Source organism: Ostrinia furnacalis, unplaced genomic scaffold (genome assembly GCF_004193835.3).
Source record: "Ostrinia furnacalis isolate ACB-3 unplaced genomic scaffold, ASM419383v2 OfSCF4125, whole genome shotgun sequence".
Classification (NCBI taxonomy): Eukaryota; Metazoa; Arthropoda; class Insecta; order Lepidoptera; family Crambidae; genus Ostrinia; species Ostrinia furnacalis.
In genome coordinates, this window is record NW_021134364.1 from 19,860 (window position 1) to 40,642 (window position 20,783).

Here is a 20,783-nt window from a genome sequence, read left to right on the forward strand (position 1 = left end):
TCACACAGAATGTCAATGTCCTCGGATTCATAATAATTTGGGTACTTCGTTCGTATCTCGTACCTACTTGTTTCCAGAAAAAAACATAATATTCTAGTTGGTCACTGAAATCGTTGTCAATATTAATCGTTTTAGAAGTCACAGCTTTTCAAGTACTTGTGGGTACTTCGTGCGTGTGTGTAGTTAAGTGTTGTGTAGGGCAGGGAAACCAAGTGATCAACACAAGATTCTAGTTCCAACTCATTTATTCATAATACCTAACTAAAACATTACAGTTCGGTGTCACGTGTCCGTGCGTGTGTCAATTTGGACATTGAACTTTACAATGCAATTTATTACAAATGTTATTGACACGGTAACCACATTACTCTCCCCCTTTGAAAATTAATTGGCACAATTAAAAATAGAAAAACAATTTAGACAATAAAAATACAAATTAAATAATATATGACGCTTAGATAACAAAAATAAACGAACACAATAAAAATATCGACAAAAAGTATATAATTTAACATTTCATAAAATATGGTAGTAAATTGTTAAAAAAAAATCTTACAATTATTTACATAAACAAAATGGTTACAACATACAAGATTGATATTTAATTTGGTAATTAAATAAAATGGTTATGAGTTTTCACGCACATTTACAATTTTACAATTTTCACTACACTGTTTCACTGTAACGTTTTTAAATCACTCACTTCACAGTCAGGGTATAAACGCGGGGTTCACTTGGGCTTGCCCCTGCGAGGGCAACGATATCACCGCCGGTGTCGCCGTAGCCGGCGCCGCCGGTGTNGGCGGAAAGCTAGTGTACCAATAAATTGAAGTCGTGTTATTCAATTGGTATTCCTAAATAATAATAAAAGAGCAATTATTGGTGAAATATAGACATAAACATCATCATTATTTTTATTCACTACGTCGATAAATATCTGTCAGCAATTCGGTAATTATTTCCATCCGTTACTTTATGAGATGGTGTTGTCAGTGCTCGGAAAATCTTTATCGATGTTATTTATATTTTGTGCTTCGATATACTCATAACTTTAGTAGAACGCGAAAGACTTGGTAAGGCTGTACAAATTGGTATATTTTATCGACTGTTGAATACACCGACCGTCACACAGAATGTCAATGTCCTCGGATTCATAATAATTTGGGTACTTCGTTCGTATCTCGTACCTACTTGTTTCCAGAAAAAAACATAATATTCTAGTTGGTCACTGAAATCGTTGTCAATATTAATCGTTTTAGAAGTCACAGCTTTTCAAGTACTTGTGGGTACTTCGTGCGTGTGTGTAGTTAAGTGTTGTGTAGGGCAGGGAAACCAAGTGATCAACACAAGATTCTAGTTCCAACTCATTTATTCATAATACCTAACTAAAACATTACAGTTCGGTGTCACGTGTCCGTGCGTGTGTCAATTTGGACATTGAACTTTACAATGCAATTTATTACAAATGTTATTGACACGGTAACCACATTACTCTCCCCCTTTGAAAATTAATTGGCACAATTAAAAAATAGAAAAACAATTTAGACAATAAAAATACCTACAAATTAAATAATAAATGACGTTTAGATAACAAAAATAAACGAACACAATAAAAATATCGACAAAAAGTATACAATATAACATTTCATAAAATATGGGTTTAAGTAAATTTTAAAAAAAATCTTACAAACATTTACATAAACAAAATGGTTACAACATACAAGATGGATATTTAATTTCGTAATTAAATAAAATGGTTAGGAGTTTTCACGCACATTTACAATTTTCACTACACTGTTTCACTGTAACGTTTTTAAATCACTCACTTCACAGTCAGGGTATAAACGCGGGGTTCACTTGGGCTTGCCCCTGCGAGGGCAACGATATCACCGCCGGTGTCGCCGTAGCCGGCGCCGCCGGTGTCATCGGGATGCCGTTTGCCACAGCCAACCTTCCAAGTTCTTTGGCCATGGCCCTCCGTCCTCGGGCTATGCATTTCTTGAATATGTAACACGCCGCCAAGATGAAGAATATGAGGCAGATGGATCCCATTAGTAGTTCGGTCCTTGTTACCTCAGAAACTGTTGAGGCCGACCCTCCACTGGCCGTTGATTGGGCCTGTGAGACGACTATTTCGTCCTTCGATGAATATCCTCCCATGTTGATAGATTGCGAGCTTGGTTAACAGGTGACTGATTGGTGTCAATGATTTGCGTATAATGATGAACAATTAACTACAAAATCGGACTACTGGTTTGCTGACTCTGCCGAACTTGGTCACGTACGGTGGCGTCGTGTGTCCGTTGGCTGTTTTCGTAATTGAGCCTTGCGGTTTTTCTGCAGTCTGTGCAATTTGGGGTTCATCGACGTCTTGTACTATGAACGCTGGCTTTAAGCGGTCGATAGAAACAACTGCGATGCGATTAGGCAATTGTATCTTGAAATATTTTTCATGACGTTCTAATACTCTGTACGGACCTTCATATCGATACCTCTGGGCTCAAAGGTCGTAAAGGACAAAGTACGACTTTTCAGGAGAAGCAAAAAAAGATTTTTTATTTTTTTATTCGACAATAACTTTTTTGTTTTTTGAGCTATTAAAATATGACCTAAGAAGAAAGTGCTTAGAATTCATAGCATTTTCCGAGGCAGTATTGAAAAACTGGACTAGGGCAGTANTTTTCACGCACATTTACAATTTTACAATTTTCACTACACTGTTTCACTGTAACGTTTTTAAATCACTCACTTCACAGTCAGGGTATAAACGCGGGGTTCACTTGGGCTTGCCCCTGCGAGGGCAACGATATCACCGCCGGTGTCGCCGTAGCCGGCGCCGCCGGTGTCATCGGGATGCCGTTTGCCACAGCCAACCTTCCAAGTTCTTTGGCCATGGCCCTCCGTCCTCGGGCTATGCATTTCTTGAATATGTAATACGCCGCCAAGATGAAGAATATGAGGCAGATGGATCCCATTAGTATTTCGGTCCTTGTTACCTCAGAAACTGTTGAGGCCGACCCTCCACTGGTCGTTGATTGGGCCTGTGAGACGACTATTTCGTCCTTCGATGAATATCCTCCCATGTTGATAGATTGCGAGCTTGGTTAACAGGTGACCGATTGGTGTCAATGATTTGCGTATAATGATGAACAATTAACTACAAAATCGGACTACTGGTTTGCTGACTCTGCCGAACTTGGTCACGTGCGGTGGCGTCGTGTGTCCGTTGGCTGTTTTCGTAATTGAGCCTTGCGGTTTTTCTGCAGTCTGTGCAATTTGAGGTTCATCGACATCTTGTACTATGAACGCTGGCTTTAAGCGGTCGATAGAAACAACTGCGATGCGATTAGGCAATTGTATCTTGAAATATTTTTCATGACGTTCTAATACTCTGTACGGACCTTCATATGGTGAAACCAATGGCTTTTTCACAGCATCTGTCCTGACAAACACATAATTACATGTGTTCATGTCCTTGTACACAAAAATGTTTTGCTTGTGATTGTGGTTATTTGGAATCGGTTTAGTGCTTTGGATGGAGCGCTGTAGATCCTCAACATACGATTCGGTGAAATGTTGTCGTTCTTCTTACTTCCATCGAAGAAAATCCCGGGTAATCTGACATTGGTACCATACACCATCTGAGCTGGGCTTACGTCGCACCCTTGGCGGAGAGTGGTACGCAGTCCCAGTAATACGGTGGGTAACTCCTGCGACCAATCTCTGGCATTTCCTCGTGCAATAATAGCAGTCTTCATAGTTCTGTGCCATCGTTCCACTATTCCGTTGGATTGGGGATGATAGCTGGTGGTCCTAATTTTCTTGATTCCCATTAATTTAGCTAGTGATGTGAACAGATTGGATTCAAATTGACGTCCCTGATCTGTTGTCATCCTGATAGGGCATCCAAATCTTGAAATCCAGGTGTTGTAGAACGTTTTTGCTACGATCTCAGCTGTGACCTCTGGTACGGGTACGGCTTCAGGCCATCGGGTGAATCGGTCAATAAACGTGATCACATACCTATTGTTATTAGATATAGGTAGCGGTCCAACTATATCAATATGCACGTGATCAAATCGTGCGGACTCGGGGAATTGCGAAATCGGCGAGTTGTTATGGCGAAAAATCTTCGATTTTTGACAGGATAAACATTCCTTGGCCCAACGATTTGTATCCTGATTCATGCTAGGCCAAAAGTAATGTTTTTGAATTAACTTCCTGGTAGATCTGATTCCTGGGTGTGTGACGTCATGTAATGTACTGAATATTTGTTTACGAAATATGCTCGGTACATACGGTCGCACTTCGCCGGTCGATACTTCACAATATAGTAATTGACTGTCTGTTAAACTAATTTTCTTCCATTTCAATCTGTCATTTTGTAAAAGTTTCATCATTTCGGGATCAGACATTTGTTGCGCTGCGAATTCATTCCAGTCGATCTTATCGGGGAAGTCTATCTGTGATATTCGAGACAGCGCGTCGGCCACTGGGTTCTGCGCTCCCGAGAGGTGTCGTATATCGGACGTAAATTGTGCAATGTAATCCAATTGGCGTAATCGTCTTGGTGATATTTTTTCTTTACATACTGTTTGTTTATTTTTGAACATAAACGACAAAGGTTTATGATCCGTGTATACGATGACTTCGTGTCCCTCACAGTAGCTTTGAAAATGAGATATCGCCATGTAGATCGCTAGTAGCTCCCTGTCGTATGTGCTGTATCCTTGTTGTGTTTGTGATAGAGATTTTGAGAAAAATGCTATCGGTTTCCATTGTTTGTTGACATATTGTTGGAGAACGGCACCAACGCATGTTTGTGACGCGTCTGTCATTAGGGAGAGCGGTGCGTCAGGTGTGGGAGGACTCAGCGCGATAGCTTTTTTCAAACTATTCTTGCACTGGATGAATGCTTCCCTGGTTTCGTCATTCCACTCGATGTTATGGTTGTTATGTTTCGTGCCATTTCCACACATGTATTTATTTAGCGGGGCCTGGTACGCGGCTGATCTCGGTATGCTAGTTCTGTAGAAATTTAGCATACCCAGGAAACGTTTCAAATCTCGTACCGTCTTTGGCAATGGATACTCATCAATGGCTTCGACTCTTTCAGGTAGTGGGCTTATACCATCTGTTGTAATTTTGTATCCTAGGAATTCTATTTCTGGCTGGCCGTATACGCATTTTTCCATATTGATGGTTATCCCGTGGTTGTTCAAACGCTTAAACACTTCATCTATGTGTTCCCGATGACGATCTTGAGATTCTGATGCAATCAGGATATCGTCTACGAAGCAGAAAACATAATCCAGTCCACTCAATATCTCATTCATGAACCTCATGAAGGTTTGCCCTGCATTGCGAAGTCCGAATGGCATGCGGGGAAATTCAAATAGTCCAAACGGTGTTACTATTGCCGTTTTTTCTATTTCTTCGACTGATACTTGGTTGTAAGCTCTTTTGAGATCAATTCTGGTGAATATGTTCTTCTTAGGTAAAAGGTAGGTGAAGNGGCAATGGATACTCATCAATGGCTTCGACTCTTTCAGGTAGTGGGCTTATACCGTCTGTTGTAATTTTGTATCCTAGGAATTCTATTTCTGGCTGGCCGAATACGCATTTTTCCATGTTGATTGTTATCCCGTGGTTGTTCAAACGCTTAAACACTTCATCTATGTGTTCCCGATGACGATCTTGAGATTCTGATGCGATCAGGATATCGTCTACGAAGCAGAAAACATAATCCAGTCCACTCATTATCTCATTCATGAACCTCATGAAGGTTTGCCCTGCATTGCGAAGTCCGAATGGCATACGGGGAAATTCAAATAGTCCAAACGGTGTAATTATTGCCGTTTTTTCTATTTCTTCGACTGGTACTTGGTTGTAAGCTCTTTTGAGATCAATCCTAGTGAATATGTTCTTCTTAGGTAACAAGTAGGTGAAGTCTAACAGCCTTGGAATGGGATACCGATCTGGCTTGGTGATGGCGTTTAATTTTCTATAATCGCCGCATAGCCGGATACTACCGTCTTTTTTCTTGGTAACGTGTATNGGTACCTGGTTGTAAGCTCTTTTGAGATCAATTCTGGTGAATATGTTCTTCTTAGGTAACAGGTAGGTGAAGTCTAAGAGCCTTGGAATGGGATACCGATCTGGCTTGGTGATGGCGTTTAATTTTCTATAGTCGCCGCATAGCCGGATACTACCGTCTTTTTTCTTGGTGACGTGTATTGGACTTGCCCATGCGCTTTTGGATGGTCTACAAATTCCAGCTGCGAGCATGTGTTCAATCTCGTTTTTTACCAGCTTATACTTGTCGGCTGACAGTTGGCGGCACTTGGATACAACAGGATGTCCTTCCGTGATGATTTGATGGACGACGTTGTGTTTCGGGGTTTCTTTCGCGCAAAATGGTTTCGTGACGTCTAGCAAACCCCATACGCTGACATCCTAGAACAATATCCAGACGCGTCTGGATATTGTTCTAGGATGTCGGCGTATGGGGTTTGAGCGTTGATGGTTTTTATAGTAGGTATACTAGATGTGGTCACACGTGCGGGTGTTAATAATCCCGTAACCCCGTCAATTAATTTTTTCTGGCGCATATCGACAAGTAGGTAATGTTTATCTAGGAAATCGGCGCCTATAATCGGCTGCTTGACGTCAGCGATGACAAACGTCCATCGATACGGCCGACGTAATCCGAGATCTAGGTCAAGAGTTCGTTCACCATATGTTTTTATTTCGCTCCCGTTTGCAGCGTATAATTTGTATTCATGCGATTGTATTGCTCTTCTTGTTCTCGGGATAACGGAGATGTTAGCCCCCGTATCAATCAGAAAACGATACCGACTTTTTCGATCGGTAACGCACAGGCGGCTTGATGGTAGTATAGCGCTGACGTCCGCCTCCGTCAACACTACTGGGAGTTTTCCGACTTCGTCTTCCAGGAGCAGGGTTGTTCGCATTTCTGTGCTTGACCTCTGAATCGGTGGTGGTAATAACACAGCCAGTTAGGACTATTCTGATCTCTTCTTTGTCTGGATCGGGAACGACCACGGAATCTTGAATTCAATCCGCGCCCTCGGCCACGTGTATTAAATCGGCTGTTTCTGAGTTCAGCGACCTCCAAAGACAGTTTGTTGATATGTGACATTAACTCATTTATTGGAAACGCACTTGAAGAGCTTGAGCTTGCTACTTCAGACACTTCATGCAATCTTACGTTTTCCATGATTTTATCGGCAATGGCGGCTAGATTATCCAGTTTCTGATCCTGGCTGACCGTTAAGACCGCCCTGACTGAGCCTGGTAGTCGTTGTAGCCACAAACTATGCAGGGTGGATTCGGCAACATTCGCATTCCGTGCTAATTCTGACATCTTTCGGAGGAGTTGTGATGGTTTCTGGTCTCCCAATTCTATTTCACTGATGAGTTTTTGGAATTGACGCTCGGCAGACTCTTCATAAATAGACAATAATCTTTGTTTCAATACGTTGTACTTTTGCTCGGACGGTGGATTGAGTAACAGGTCGCCGACTTGTTGAATTGTGTCTCGTCCTAATTTTGAGATGACAAGATTAAACTTGCATTCGTCGCCCTGCTTCTGAGGTGCCATGATTGACTCGAACTGTGCGAACCAAAGTCGTGGTATCTCGATCCAAAAATCAGGAATCCTCGCGGTCACACTGATGGATGAAACTTCGGACGCAGTAGTTTGTTGTGCAGATGACGTACTCGGTGCGTTGGGATGCATTCCTTGTGGTTGTTGCTGTTGATACTGGTAGACGCCTTGTGGAGTTGGTATCTCTGGCATCGTTGGCAATTTTCTTGCTTGATGATGCACTTGAGAAGATCACGTCGGTTGAAAATCACGTCGGTTGAAAATCACGTCGGGGTCACCAATGTGGGTACTTCGTGCGTGTGTGTAGTTAAGTGTTACGTAGGGCAGGGAAACCAAGTGATCAACACAAGATTCTAGTTCCAACTCATTTATTCATAATACCTAACTAAAACATTACAGTTCGGTGTCACGTGTCCGTGCGTGTGTCACTGAAGGACATTGAACTTTACAATGCAATTTATTACAAATGTTATTGACACGGTAACCACAGGGCCATGAGAGTGCCTTTGTGATAGGCCATGAGAGTGCCGTTGTGTTCGGTCATCTATACCGATGGTGAGGCCATGGGAGTGCCTTTGTGAACGGCCATGAGAGTGCCGTTGTGATCGGTCATCTATACCGATGGTGAGGCCATGNTTGTAGCCACAAACTATGCAGGGTGGATTCGGCAACATTCGCATTCCGTGCTAATTCTGACATCTTTCGGAGGAGTTGTGATGGTTTCTGGTCTCCCAATTCTATTTCACTGATGAGTTTTTGGAATTGACGCTCGGCAGACTCTTCATAAATAGACAATAATCTTTGTTTCAATACGTTGTACTTTTGCTCGGACGGTGGATTGAGTAACAGGTCGCCGACTTGTTGAATTGTGTCTCGTCCTAATTTTGAGATGACAAGATTGAACTTGCATTCGTCGCCCTGCTTCTGAGGTGCCATGATTGACTCGAACTGTGCGAACCAAAGTCGTGGTATCTCGATCCAAAAATCAGGAATCCTCGCGGTCACACTGATGGATGAAACTTCGGACGCAGTAGTTTGTTGTGCAGATGACGTACTCGGTGCGTTGGGATGCATTCCTTGTTGTTGTTGTTGTTGATACTGGTAAACGCCTTGTGGAGTTGGTATCTCTGGCATCGTTGGCAATTTTCTTGCTTGATGATGCACTGGAGAAAATCACGTCGGTTGAAGATCACGTCGGTTGAAAATCACGTCGGTATCTTATCAAGAAGATTATTATGATTGATAAACTAAAACCTTCTTGTTGGTTCAACCTGCCATTATTATGTCTATTAAATAAAAAAAACTATTGTCAATTGGTCAATGTCATCATTGCATTGCACTGATGGGATAGAAAAATAAACAAGCAAAACCTTATTCGTCAGCAAACGTCATATTTATTTAAATGTTAGCAGCACTGTTTCTTGCACTGTTATGTTGGCAGGTTTGACTCTTTGGTGCAAGCGAAAACCGACACTAAGGTGACGAACCTTTAAATTCCGCGACTGTACCTACCAATTTTTAGTTGAAGAAAACTGGAGTTTACATGTAAGGCGTTCAGTAGTAAGAGTACTGTAATTGAGTGTCTATTTGAATCTACTTTTTAATATTTATTCAACAACTAGCTGACCCGGCGAACTTTGTTCCGCCTTAATGGCAATAAATAAGCAGACTTTTTTTTTAATTTCGAACGGGATAAAAAGTATCCTATGTCCTTCTCCTGGTTCTAAACTACCTCCCTGACAATTTTCAGCTAAATCGGTTCAGCCGTTCTTGAGTTATAAGTGGTGTAACTAACACGACTTTCTTTTATATACATATACAGGGTGTCCCGTAATGTAACGTCAACACGGAACTGGGTGTTGAGGCAAGTTGTGCTGGTTATCAGAAAAATATAAAAAAAAATCTATGTGGCATATTTTCAAAATAATAGGCATTTAAAAAAAATNAAAATCACGTCGGGGTCACCAATGTGGGTACTTCGTGCGTGTGAGTAGTTAAGTGTTGTGTAGGGCAGGGAAACCAAGTGATCAACACAAGATTCTAGTTCCAACTCATTTATTCATAATACCTAACTAAAACATTACAGTTCGGTGTCACGTGTCCGTGCGTGTGTCAATTTGGACATTGAACTTTACAATGCAATTTATTACAAATGTTATTGACACGGTAACCACAAGTACATTATAACATACCTTTGGGGTTAGATCTGATCCCTTGTATAGTGAGCTGAGCCCGCCTGGCCCTGGTCATGGCACTGAGGCTTCTCTGCGTGGCCTGGACCTCGCAAACAGGCCTTATGACCTATACAATAAAGTACATTATAACATACCTTTGGGGTTGGATCGGAACCCTTTTATAGTGAGCTGAGCCCGCCTGGCCCGGGCGGGCTCGGCTAGCGGCCCGGCGTTGCTCGCGTGGCCCGGGCCCTGCAACGAGGCCTCTCTACGTGGCCTGTGCCTTGCAAACAGGCCTTATGACCTATACAATAAAGTACATTATCACATACCTTTGGGGTTAGATCTGAACCCTTGTATAGTGAGCTGAGCCCGCCTGGCCCGGGCGGGCTCGGCTAGCGGCCCGGCGTTGCTCGCGTGGCCCGGGCCCTGCAACGCAGCGAGGCCTCTCTGCGTTGCCGCTCGCATAGCGGCCACGTTGCGATGGCGTAATCCTCTGTGGACAAATAAAAGTATAATTTATTAGACTTTTGTTCCATTGACATACATTACTAGACTAAGGCCTTCCCGATGGCCGAAGGGTTACCACAACGATCTGTCAAGCAGTCATGTTTAAAATTTCATTGTCTATTCTCACCTGTTGTCGTTCCTACCGCTGCAACTCCTGTGTACCCAGGATCTATAGCTCGACCGCCAATAACCCAACCGAGAGGTGGGAAAAGTCCTATTACAGCGCACGGCCCATGTCCATGCGAGAATTACTAAAACGAATGGCGGTTCCGTTCTCCTCCTGTGCCACTTGCACGAAAATCTTTAAGCCTCTAAAGCAGTGGTTTCCAAACTTATTTTGTCTACTGCCCACTTTGAGAATAAATTCTTTTTAGCGCCCCCATTTGTAGTCGAGTGTCGAGTGCTTAGTCGGTGTCTAAGAGTCCTCCTAGTAGATGACGCCTCCCAAGCCGCTACACAACGTCCCGATTTTTTTTCTGGGTCTCTTACCGCCCCCCTTTAAGCCTGCAGCGCCCACAAGGGGGTGTTATCGCCCACTTTGGGAAAGACTGCTCTAAAGAAACCAGATCGGGGCAGAAGCAGGGCCGTGTTTTCAGCACGATCCTCTGCAGCAGCTCTTGTTTTGAGTCCTCATAAAGAGGGCATAGCATAATACCTGAAGAAATGGACAGCGGGGTAAGCCAGTCTCTGTAGGTCTTGTCAAACTTGACCTTCACTAGTTGGGTTATTGGTAGTCAAGCTGTAGATTCTGGCTACACAGGAGTTGCAACGGTGGGAATAGTCTCGGGTCCTGGCTATACAGGAGTTGCAGCTGTGGGAACGAGAAATGGGAACAATCCCGCTACAGACACTGACCTGAAGAAATGAACAGCGGGATTCGTCAACCCCTGGAAGTCAAGCTGTAGATCCTGGCTACACAGGAGTTGCAGCAGTAGGAAAGAAAGGTGGGAATAGTCCTGTTACACTATGGAAACTGACCTGAAGAAAAGGACAGCGGGGTTAGCCAGTCCCTGCAGGTCTTATCAAACTTGACCTTCACTGGTTGGGTTGTTGGCGGTCAACCTGTACCTAGATCCTGGCTACACAGAGTTGCAGCGGTGGAAACGAGAGGTGGGAATAGTCCCGTATGGACACAGACCTGAAGAAATGGACAGCGGGGTTAGCCAGTCCCTGCAAGTCTTATCAAACTTACTTCACTAGTTGGATTATTGGTAGTCAAGCTGTAGATTCTGGCTACACAGGAGTTGCAGCGGTGGGAATAGTCTCGGAGCCTGGCTAAACAGGAGTTGCAGCGGTAGGAACGAGAAATGGGAACAATCCCGCTACAGACACTTACCTGAAGAAATGAACAGCGGGATTCGTCAACTCCTGGAAGTCAAGCTGTAGATCCTGGCTACACAGGAGTTGCAGCAGTAGGAAAGAAAGGTGGGAATAGTCCTGTTACACTATGGAAACTGACCTGAAGAAAAGGACAGCGGGGTTAGCCAGTCCCTGCAGGTCTTATCAAACTTGACCTTCACTGGTTGGGTTGTTGGCGGTCAACCTGTACCTAGATCCTGGCTACACAGAGTTGCAGCGGTGGGAACGAGAGGTGGGAATAGTCCCGTATAGACACTGACCTGAAGAAATGGACAGCGGGGATAGCCAGTCCTTGCAGGTCTGGTCAAACTTGACCTTCACTGCTGTAGATCCTGGCTACACAGGAGTTGCAGAGGTGGGAATAGTCCCGTTAGAATATGGACACTGACCTGAAGAAATGGACAGCGGTATTCGTCGGCCCCTGAAAGTCAAGCTGTAGATTCTGGCTACACATGAGTTGCAGAGTGGGAACGAGAGGTTAGCAGAGATGCGGTAGGAATAGTCACAGGGTATGACCTGAAGAAATTAACAGCGGGGTTTGCCAGACCCTGCCCCCGGTTGATTCGGGTCTCTTGGATCATGACTGTCACCAGCACCATGCTACAGCGCACGGGATCCTGATCTTGACTACACAGGTGTTGCAGCGGTGGGAACGAGAGATGGGATGGGATGGTACCGTTATTCCTGTTACATTATAGACACAGACCTGAAGAAATGGACAGCGGGGTTAGCCAGTCCCTGCAGGTCGCTGGTGCCCGACGCGAGGGAGCCGCCCAGGTCGTCTGCTAGCGTCTCGTCGCACGCTGCCAACACTTCAGCTCGACATTTGATGCCAAAGGTCATTCATCACCAACTGTCTCGCTTCCACACCATATAACTAAGGATGCTCCGTCCCTTTCTGTGCCTGAAGAAATCAGCCTGTAGCCACTTGATAACCTCTCATTTAGAACTCACCGTCTTACTCTGGACAAGTCTTTTTCTGCATCTGAATCCATCAAAACCTGACCTGGATAAAAGTTACCATCAGCCAAACGACGAAGTCTTTGCGGTGCGGCGCCGAAAAGCCTCGTGTGCTTTCGCTGTAAAGTAGACAGATGTTGCTTGGTAGCAAATGTGTGGACACTGACCTGAAGAAATGGACAGCGGGGTTAGCCAGTCCCTGCAAGTCTTATCAAACTTACTTCACTAGTTGGATTATTGGTAGTCAAGCTGTAGATCCTGGCTACACAGGAGTTGCAGCGGTGGGAATAGTCTCGGAGCCTGGCTAAACAGGAGTTGCAGCGGTAGGAACGAGAAATGGGAACAAGCCCGCTACAGACACTGACCTGAAGAAATGAACAGCGGGATTCGTCAACCCCTGGAAGTCAAGCTGTAGATCCTGGCTACACAGGAGTTGCAGCAGTAGGAAAGAAAGGTGGGAATAGTCCTGTTACACTATGGAAACTGACCTGAAGAAATGGACAGCAGGGTTAGCAAATCTTATCAAACTTGACCTTCACTAGTTGGATTATTGGTAGTCAAGCTGTAGATCCTGGCTACACAGGAGTTGCAGCGGTGGGAATAGTCTCGGAGCCTGGCTAAACAGAAGTTGCAGCGGTGGGAACGAGAGGTGGGAACAGTCCCGCTACATCACGGGGTATTACGTACACAGACATGAAGAAATGTTGGGAACGAGATGTGGTAATAGCCGCGGTTCCTAGCTACACAGGCGTTGCAGCGGTGGGAACGAGAGGTGGGAATAGTCCCGTATAGACACTGACCTGAAGAAATGGACAGCGGGGTTAGCCAGTCCCTGCAGGTCGCTGGTGCCCGACGCGAGGGAGCCGCCCAGGTCGTCTGCTAGCGTCTCGTCGCACGCTGCCAACACTTCTTCGGCTATCATGCCTGTGGAATAACGAGTCTTATGAAGATAGTTTTAAGGGTTATTATGCTGAAAAAACCTGTTCGGTGATCATGCCCGTGGAATAACATGTCTTATGTATATAGTTTTAAGGGTTATTACGCTGCTATAACCTCTTCAGTGATCATGGCTGTGGAAAATAAGTCTTATGTAAATAGTTTTAAGGGTTATTATAATGACCTTAGCTTTTTGAAAGTCAATAACAGAGTCCCGTAGGCTACAGACTTTGGCTGATAGTTCGGCAGCCCGTAGACTCAAGGCCGTCCATTAAGAGCTGTTGAAGGCAGTTGCTATGGATTCCCTGTAATAACTCCCCAATAACTCAAGGCAGCTATGAATAAAAAATGCTAAAGGTTTCATAAAGAGTCTCCCACACACTATGTTATGTACTACTTGGCTATAGCTGAAGGCAGCCCTTAATGCTAAAGGTCGCTAAGAACTGTCCAGACGAGAGTCACTCTGTGTCTCTATCTAAAGAAGACACAGCCTGTACACATTTAATGCTGTAGCTAGGTCCATCATAGTCTGTCTTGCTTACTCACCATGTCACTAAGGATGCTCCGTCTCTTTCATCATCTAAGAACCTGTTTCCAGCTGAAGGGAGTTTGAAGACACTTGATGCTGGTCCATCATAATCCGTCTCATTTCCTCACCATGTCACTAAGGATGCTCCGTCTCTTTCATCATCTAAAGAACCTGTTTCTAGCTGAAGGGAGCCTGAATACACTTGATGCTGGTCCATCATAATCTGTCTCGCTTACTAACTAAGTAACTAAGGATGCTCCGTCTCTTTCTGCATCTAAAGAACCTGTCTCTAGCTGAAGGCAGCTTATAGACACTTGGTGCTGTAGGTCTGTCATAATCTGTGTCGCTTCCTCACCAAGTAACTAAGGATGAACCGTCTCTTTCTGCGTTTAAAGAACCTGAAGACAGCTCGAAGACACTTGATGCTGTAGCTAGGTCCATCATAATCTATCTCGCTTACACTCTCGCTTATTAAGAATGCACCTAAAGAAACTGTCTCTAGTCTAGCTGAAGGCAGCTTATGGACACTTATTCTGTCCCGCTTCTTCACCAAGTCCATGCTAAAAATGCTCCGTCTTTTTCTGCGTCTGAAGAAGCCAGCCCGAAGACACTTGATGTTACAGCTCCACCATAATCTGTCTCGCTTCCTCGCCAAGCAACTTAAGATACTCCAACTCTTTTTGCATCTAAAGAACCTGTCTCTAGCTAAAGACACTTGATGCTATAGCTCCATCATAATCCGTCTCGCTTCTTCACCATGTCACTAAGGATGCTCCATCTCTTTCTGCCTTTAAGAACCTGCCTCACCATGCAGCACCCGGTCCAGATGGCCGGTCTCCATCTGCCACACGTAGACGGTGCCGTCGCTGCAGCCCACCACCATGAAGTCGTCCAAGGGCCGCCACTTGATGGTGTGTGCTGGACGCCTGGCGCACAGGGCCGGCCCGTAGGAAGAGATGCTATATGTCGAGAAGAGAGACACTTACTCTATGCTAAGGGCTCCTTGTCTATAGCTGAAGGCAGCCCAAAGACACTTGATACTAAAAATCTTGGAGAGAGTCACTAATACACTATGCTATGGACTCCCGTCACTAGCAGAAAGCAGCCAGAAAACACTTGATGTTAAAGTTCCATTATAATCTGTCTCGCTTACTCACCAAGTAACTAAAGATGCTCCGTTTCTTTCTGTGTCAGCTCGAAGACACTTGATGCCAAAGGTCTTGAAGAAAGGCACTCACACGCTATGCTATGGACTCCATATAAAGAAGACACTTGATGCTAAAGGTCTTCCATCGCAACTGTCTCGCTTCCTCACCAAGTAACTAAGGATGCTCCATCTCTTTCTGCATCTAAAGAACTTATCTCTAATTGAAGGGAGCCCCATCAACTCACCATGCAGCACCCGGTCCAGATGGCCGGTCTCCATCTGCCACACGTAGACGGTGCCGTCGCTGCAGCCCACCACCATGAAGTCGTCCAAGGGCCGCCACTTGATGGTGTGTGCTGGACGCCTGGCGCACAGGGCCGGCCCGTAGGGAGAGTTGCTATAGGTCGCGAAGAGAGGCACTCACACTATCCTAAGGTCTCCTTGTCTCTAGCTGAAGGCAGCTTATAGAGAAGTAATTGAAGATGCTCCATCTCTTTCTGCATCTGAAGAACTTGTCTCTAGTTGAAGAGATCCTGAAGACACTTCATACTATAAGTCCATAAACAATGGAAAGGCAATCTATAGACACTTGATGCTAAAGAATGACCATGAAGAACTGTCTCACTCACTCACCAAGTGACTAAGAATGCCCTGTCACTTTCTGCGTCTTAAGAACCTGTCTCTAGCTGATGACAACTTATAGACACTTGATGCTAAAGGTCTTGAAAAGAGGCACTCACACCCTATGTGACTTCCAATCTCCGATCTCCATGCGAAGGTAGACACTTCACACTTGATGCTAAATATCGTCCACTAAAAGCTGTCTCGCTTCCTCACCAAGTAACTAAGGATGCTCCGTCTCTTTCTGCGTCTGAAGAACCTGTATCTAGCTGAAGGCAGATTATAGACACTTGATGCTACAGATCTTTAAGAGAGGCACTCACACGTTCTGCGATGGGCTCCATATGAAGACACTTGATGCTATAAGTCCATCATAATCCGTGTCATTTCCGCACCATGTAACTAAGGATGCGCCTTCTCATTTTGCATCTAAAGAACCTTTCTCTAGCTAAAGACAGCTTATAGACACTTGATGCTACAGGTCTTGAAGAGAGGCACTGACATGCTATGCTATGGACTCCACATGAAGAAGACACTTGATGCTAAAAGATCGTCCATGACGAACTGTCTCGCTCAGTTATTAAGTAACTGAGGATGCTCCGTCTCTTTCTGCATCTAAAGAACCTGCGTCTAGCTGAAGGGAGCCTGAAGACACTTGATGCTATAGCTCCATCATAAGCTGTCTCGCAGCTTATAGACACTTGATGGTACAGGTCTTGAAGAAAGGCACTCACACGTTCTGCTGTGGGCTCCATATGAAGACACTTGATGCTATAGCTCCATCATAATCCGTCTCGCTTACTCACCAAGTACCTAAGAATGTTCCGTCTCTTTCTGCACCTAAAGAACCTGGCTCACCATGCAGCACCCGGTCCAGATGGCCGGTCTCCATCTGCCACACGTAGACGGTGCCGTCGCTGCAGCCCACCACCATGAAGTCGTCCAAGGGCCGCCACTTGAGGGTCGCGTGTGCTGGACGCCTGGCGCACAGGGCCGGCCCGTAGGGAGAGATGCTATATGTCGAGAAGAGAGACACTTACTCTATGCTAAGGACTCCTTGTCACTAGCCGAAGGCAGATCATAGACACTTGATGCTAAAGATCGCCCATGATGAACGGTCTCCCTCACTCACCAAGTAACTAAAGATGCTCCATCTCTTTCTGCATCAAAAGAACCTGTCTCTAGCTGAAAGCAATCTAAAGACATCTGATGTTATAAGTCCATTAATCTGTCTCGCTCCCTCACCATGTAACTAATGATGCTCCGTCTCTTTCTGCCTCTAAAGAACCTATGTCTAGCTGAAGGGAGTCTGAAGACACTTGACGCTGTAGGTCCATCATAATCCGCCTCGCTTCCTCACCAAGCAACTAAGGATGCTCCGCCTCCTTCTGCGTCTAAAGAACCTGTCCAGCTGAAGGCAGCCCAAAGACACTTTATACTAATAATCTTGGAGAGAGTCACTAATACACTATGCTATGGACTCCCTGTTACTATCTGAAGGCAGCTTATAGACACTTGATTCTGTAGCTCCATCATAATCCGTCTCGCTTCCTCACCATGTCACTAAGGATGCTCCATCTCTTTCTGCACCTAAAGAGCCTGCCTCACCATGCAGCACCCGGTCCAAATGGCCGGTCTCCATCTGCCACACGTAGACGGTGCCGTCGCTGCAGCCCACCACCATGAAGTCGTCCAAGGGCCGCCACTTGATGCTGACGACCGGGAATAAGTGGCGGGAGGCCAGGGTCACGCATTTGCGCTCGGATAGACCTAGAGAATACAATGTTAGGGTGTGAACAACTAAAATTCTTTATTATAGTAGACCATAGAGATATAGAGAGATGCCAACTAATGCGCTGAGTTCGAAACTCAGTGTCGCATTACAAATTCACACACACAAAGAAATCAAAATATGTGCTCATTATCCACTGCGGTATCAGTACTCAACGTTCGAATAATCTTTAGTACTACGCAAGCAATGTAAACTGTTTACATTATGACGTCGCTGCTGTCATCATTGCTTTCAAGAGCAATGTATTCTGTTTTTGGGCATATTGCTGCGACACCGGCTCCGCCCCCTTGGCACATCACCCTTTAGTTTCTGTGACCTTTAACTCAGTCAGTGTCTGAGGTATGGAAGCGGCACGAAAAGGGTGACATTGTCATATTATGATGTAATAGAGAATACAAACTGTGTTGAATTATAGGCGGAAATACAATGCACGAGATCGATTAAATGATAATTTTATTGCAAGTAAAAAGACAAAGTAGGAAATATAGAGCAAGATCCATTGACAGTTTTGTTTTTCATACAGCAATGACGTTACGTTTAACTAATAGATGAAATAAAACACTTACTGAGCAATGTAACGGTGTGGTCCGACGCCACTGAGCAGATACATTTCTGTATGCGAGCCTGTGAATGCAGATAATTATATTTAACCACTTAAGAGCCATTTTACATTTTCGTGCGAATTTCTAAGATTTTGGAAGCATGAATTACTATCTTAAGCAACACCCAGAGATTATTTAATAACTGTGAAAGATAGGTCAATCCTTGTTGTTGACCATTAATGAAACGGATTTACTAAAACTCTTTTGCTTAATTCACAGTGCCCCATCTGCCACAACCATTTTACGNCGTCGGGGTCACCAATGTGGGTACTTCGTGCGTGTGTGTAGTTAAGTGTTGTGTAGGGCAGGGAAACCAAGTGATCAACACAAGATTCTAGTTCCAACTCATTTATTCATAATACCTAACTAAAACATTACAGTTCGGTGTCACGTGTCCGTGCGTGTGTCAATTTGGACATTGAACTTTACAATGCAATTTATTACAAATGTTATTGACACGGTAACCACATTATGGTGAAATCACTGTATGACTATAATAATCTAAACTCAATGTCTAGTAATGTCTCAACAAATTCACCTTCTTAGGTCCTTTAATTTGGCGGAAGCAACCCTGCCAGTATGACGGACGCTATTTTTCAAGTACCTATTTTAAATCATCGATACTCTGTACTATGTAAAGAAAACACTCGATATTTCCATCGACTGTTTCACCACCCTAATTAGCCGATCCGGCACTTTTCCTCGTGCCATTTTCAATGTCTAGCGCCCTGACCTGTCACTGGAACTTATTGAGATAGATGGAGGTGACAACGGGCATTCCGCGATTTTGCTGAACCACACTGTCACGTCACATTCCTTCTTAAACCAGACTATTTTTAGAGTATTTCGAATCATCGACACTGTACCTAATTATCGAATCTAAGCCTGACAAAAAGTGACTGTTCAAAGAAAACACTCGATACAAATAAACGTTAAAAATTGATAATAAGTATATTAAATGCAATGANAGTTTGTTCCGGCGTTTCTTCTCAGCACTTGCCATATGTTTGTCTCGAAGCGCTGGTAGGGCCCAAAAGATAAGGAGACATGTAAAGTGCCCCATAAGGGCTACCTTTTTCTTTTTTTATTATTTTCTATTGACGTTCATAAGTGCCACTTGTGGTCTAAACTGAATAAATATTTTTGATTTTGATTTTTTTGATTTTAATTCCATCGACTATTTCACCACCCTAATTAGCCGACCCGGCACTTTTCCTCGTGCCATTTTCAATGTCTAGCGCCCTGACCTGTCACTGGAACTTATTGAGATAGATGGAGGTGACAACGGGCATTCCGCGATTTTGCTGAACCACACTGTCACGTCACATTCCTTCTTAAACCAGACTATTTTTAGAGCATTTCAAATCATCGACACTGTACCTAATTATCGACTCTAAGCCTGACAAAAAGTGACTATTCAAAGAAAACACTCGATAATTTCATCGACTATTTCACCTCCCTAATTAGCCGATCCGGCACTTTTCCTCGTGCCATTTTCAATGTCTAGCGCCCTGACCCGTCTCCTCAACTTATTGAGATAGATGGAGGTGACAACGGGCATTCCGCGTTTTTGCTGAACCACACTGTCACGTCACATTCCTTCTTAAACCAGACTATTTTTAGAGTATTTCGAATCATCGACACTGTACCTAATTATCGAATCTAAGCCTGACAAAAAGTGACTGTTCAAAGAAAACACTCGATAATTTCATCGACTGTTTCACCTCCCTAATTAGCCGACCCGGCACTTTTCCTCGTGCCATTTTCAATGTCTAGCGCCCTGACCCGTCACTGGAACTTATTGAGATAGATGGAGGTGACAACGGGCATTCCGCGTTTTTGCTGAACCACACTGTCACGTCACATTCCTTCTTAAATCAGACTATTTTTAGAGCATTTCAAATCATCGACACTGTACTTAATTATCGACTCTAAGCCTGGTAAAAAGTAACTACAAAAAAAAACACTCGATATTTCCATCGACTGTTTCACATCCCTAATTAGCCGATCCGGCACTTTTCCTCGTGCCATTTTCAATGTCTAGCGCCCTGACCCGTCACTGGAATTTATTGAGATAGATGGAGGTGACAACGGGCATTCCGCGTTTTTGCTGAACCACACTGTCACGTCACATTCCTTTTTCGTAATCGGTACGAAGTGATTGGGTTTTTATAGTATTTGTATTTGCTGGAGCGAATTAGTATGAATACGTGTTTATTGATTTATACGCTTTGGATTTTTAGGGACAGGTATTGTCTATTTGCAATTTTGTACTGTGTAATGCTAACGATGATAAATTTTATTTTATGTATTAACAAAAAAGTATTATAGTATGTTTATATCCGTTGTCCAAGTACAAGCATCCTTCTTTGTTTAAGAATAGACGGCGCAGTGTAAACTGACAAGAATATAAAAAAAATAATTACATGAATGGATTGAAAAAATAACTTAAAATAAAATAACTAAATATTATTTGCTATTTCTGTTGCAATTTTATCTCATCATCATCAATTTACTGCTAAA

The 20,783-nt window shown here is 44.0% G+C and overlaps 3 protein-coding genes across 3 annotated transcripts in view; all 3 read right to left on the reverse strand.

Moving 5' to 3' along the window:
* Positions 1 to 563: 563 nt before the first annotated feature.
* On the reverse strand, positions 564 to 2,310 carry LOC114358879 (uncharacterized). The gene is made up of 2 exons (XM_028313034.1): positions 1,839 to 2,310; positions 564 to 715 (listed from the first exon to the last, which is right to left on the reverse strand). The coding sequence occupies exons 1-2, from the start codon at positions 2,158 to 2,160 to the stop codon at positions 711 to 713; spliced, it is 327 nt and encodes a 108-aa protein (XP_028168835.1). The 5' UTR covers positions 2,161 to 2,310; the 3' UTR covers positions 564 to 710.
* A 4,171-nt stretch (positions 2,311 to 6,481) lies between these two features.
* LOC114358880 (uncharacterized) lies at positions 6,482 to 8,839 on the reverse strand. Its single transcript, XM_028313035.1, has 2 exons — positions 8,289 to 8,839; positions 6,482 to 7,346 (listed from the first exon to the last, which is right to left on the reverse strand). The coding sequence occupies exons 1-2, from the start codon at positions 8,762 to 8,764 to the stop codon at positions 6,926 to 6,928; spliced, it is 897 nt and encodes a 298-aa protein (XP_028168836.1). The 5' UTR covers positions 8,765 to 8,839; the 3' UTR covers positions 6,482 to 6,925.
* A 991-nt stretch (positions 8,840 to 9,830) lies between these two features.
* The window catches only part of LOC114358883 (ADP-ribose glycohydrolase MACROD2-like), a 55,196-nt gene continuing 44,243 nt past the window's right edge, over positions 9,831 to 20,783 (reverse strand). The window contains exons 8-12 of the mRNA XM_028313045.1: positions 18,225 to 18,282; positions 17,475 to 17,636; positions 13,434 to 13,557; positions 10,137 to 10,300; positions 9,831 to 9,904 (exon numbers count right to left, since the gene is read on the reverse strand). Of these exons, the coding sequence (XP_028168846.1) occupies positions 9,831 to 9,904; positions 10,137 to 10,300; positions 13,434 to 13,557; positions 17,475 to 17,636; positions 18,225 to 18,282 (582 nt within the window). The remainder of the gene's footprint in view (positions 9,905 to 10,136; positions 10,301 to 13,433; positions 13,558 to 17,474; positions 17,637 to 18,224; positions 18,283 to 20,783) is intronic.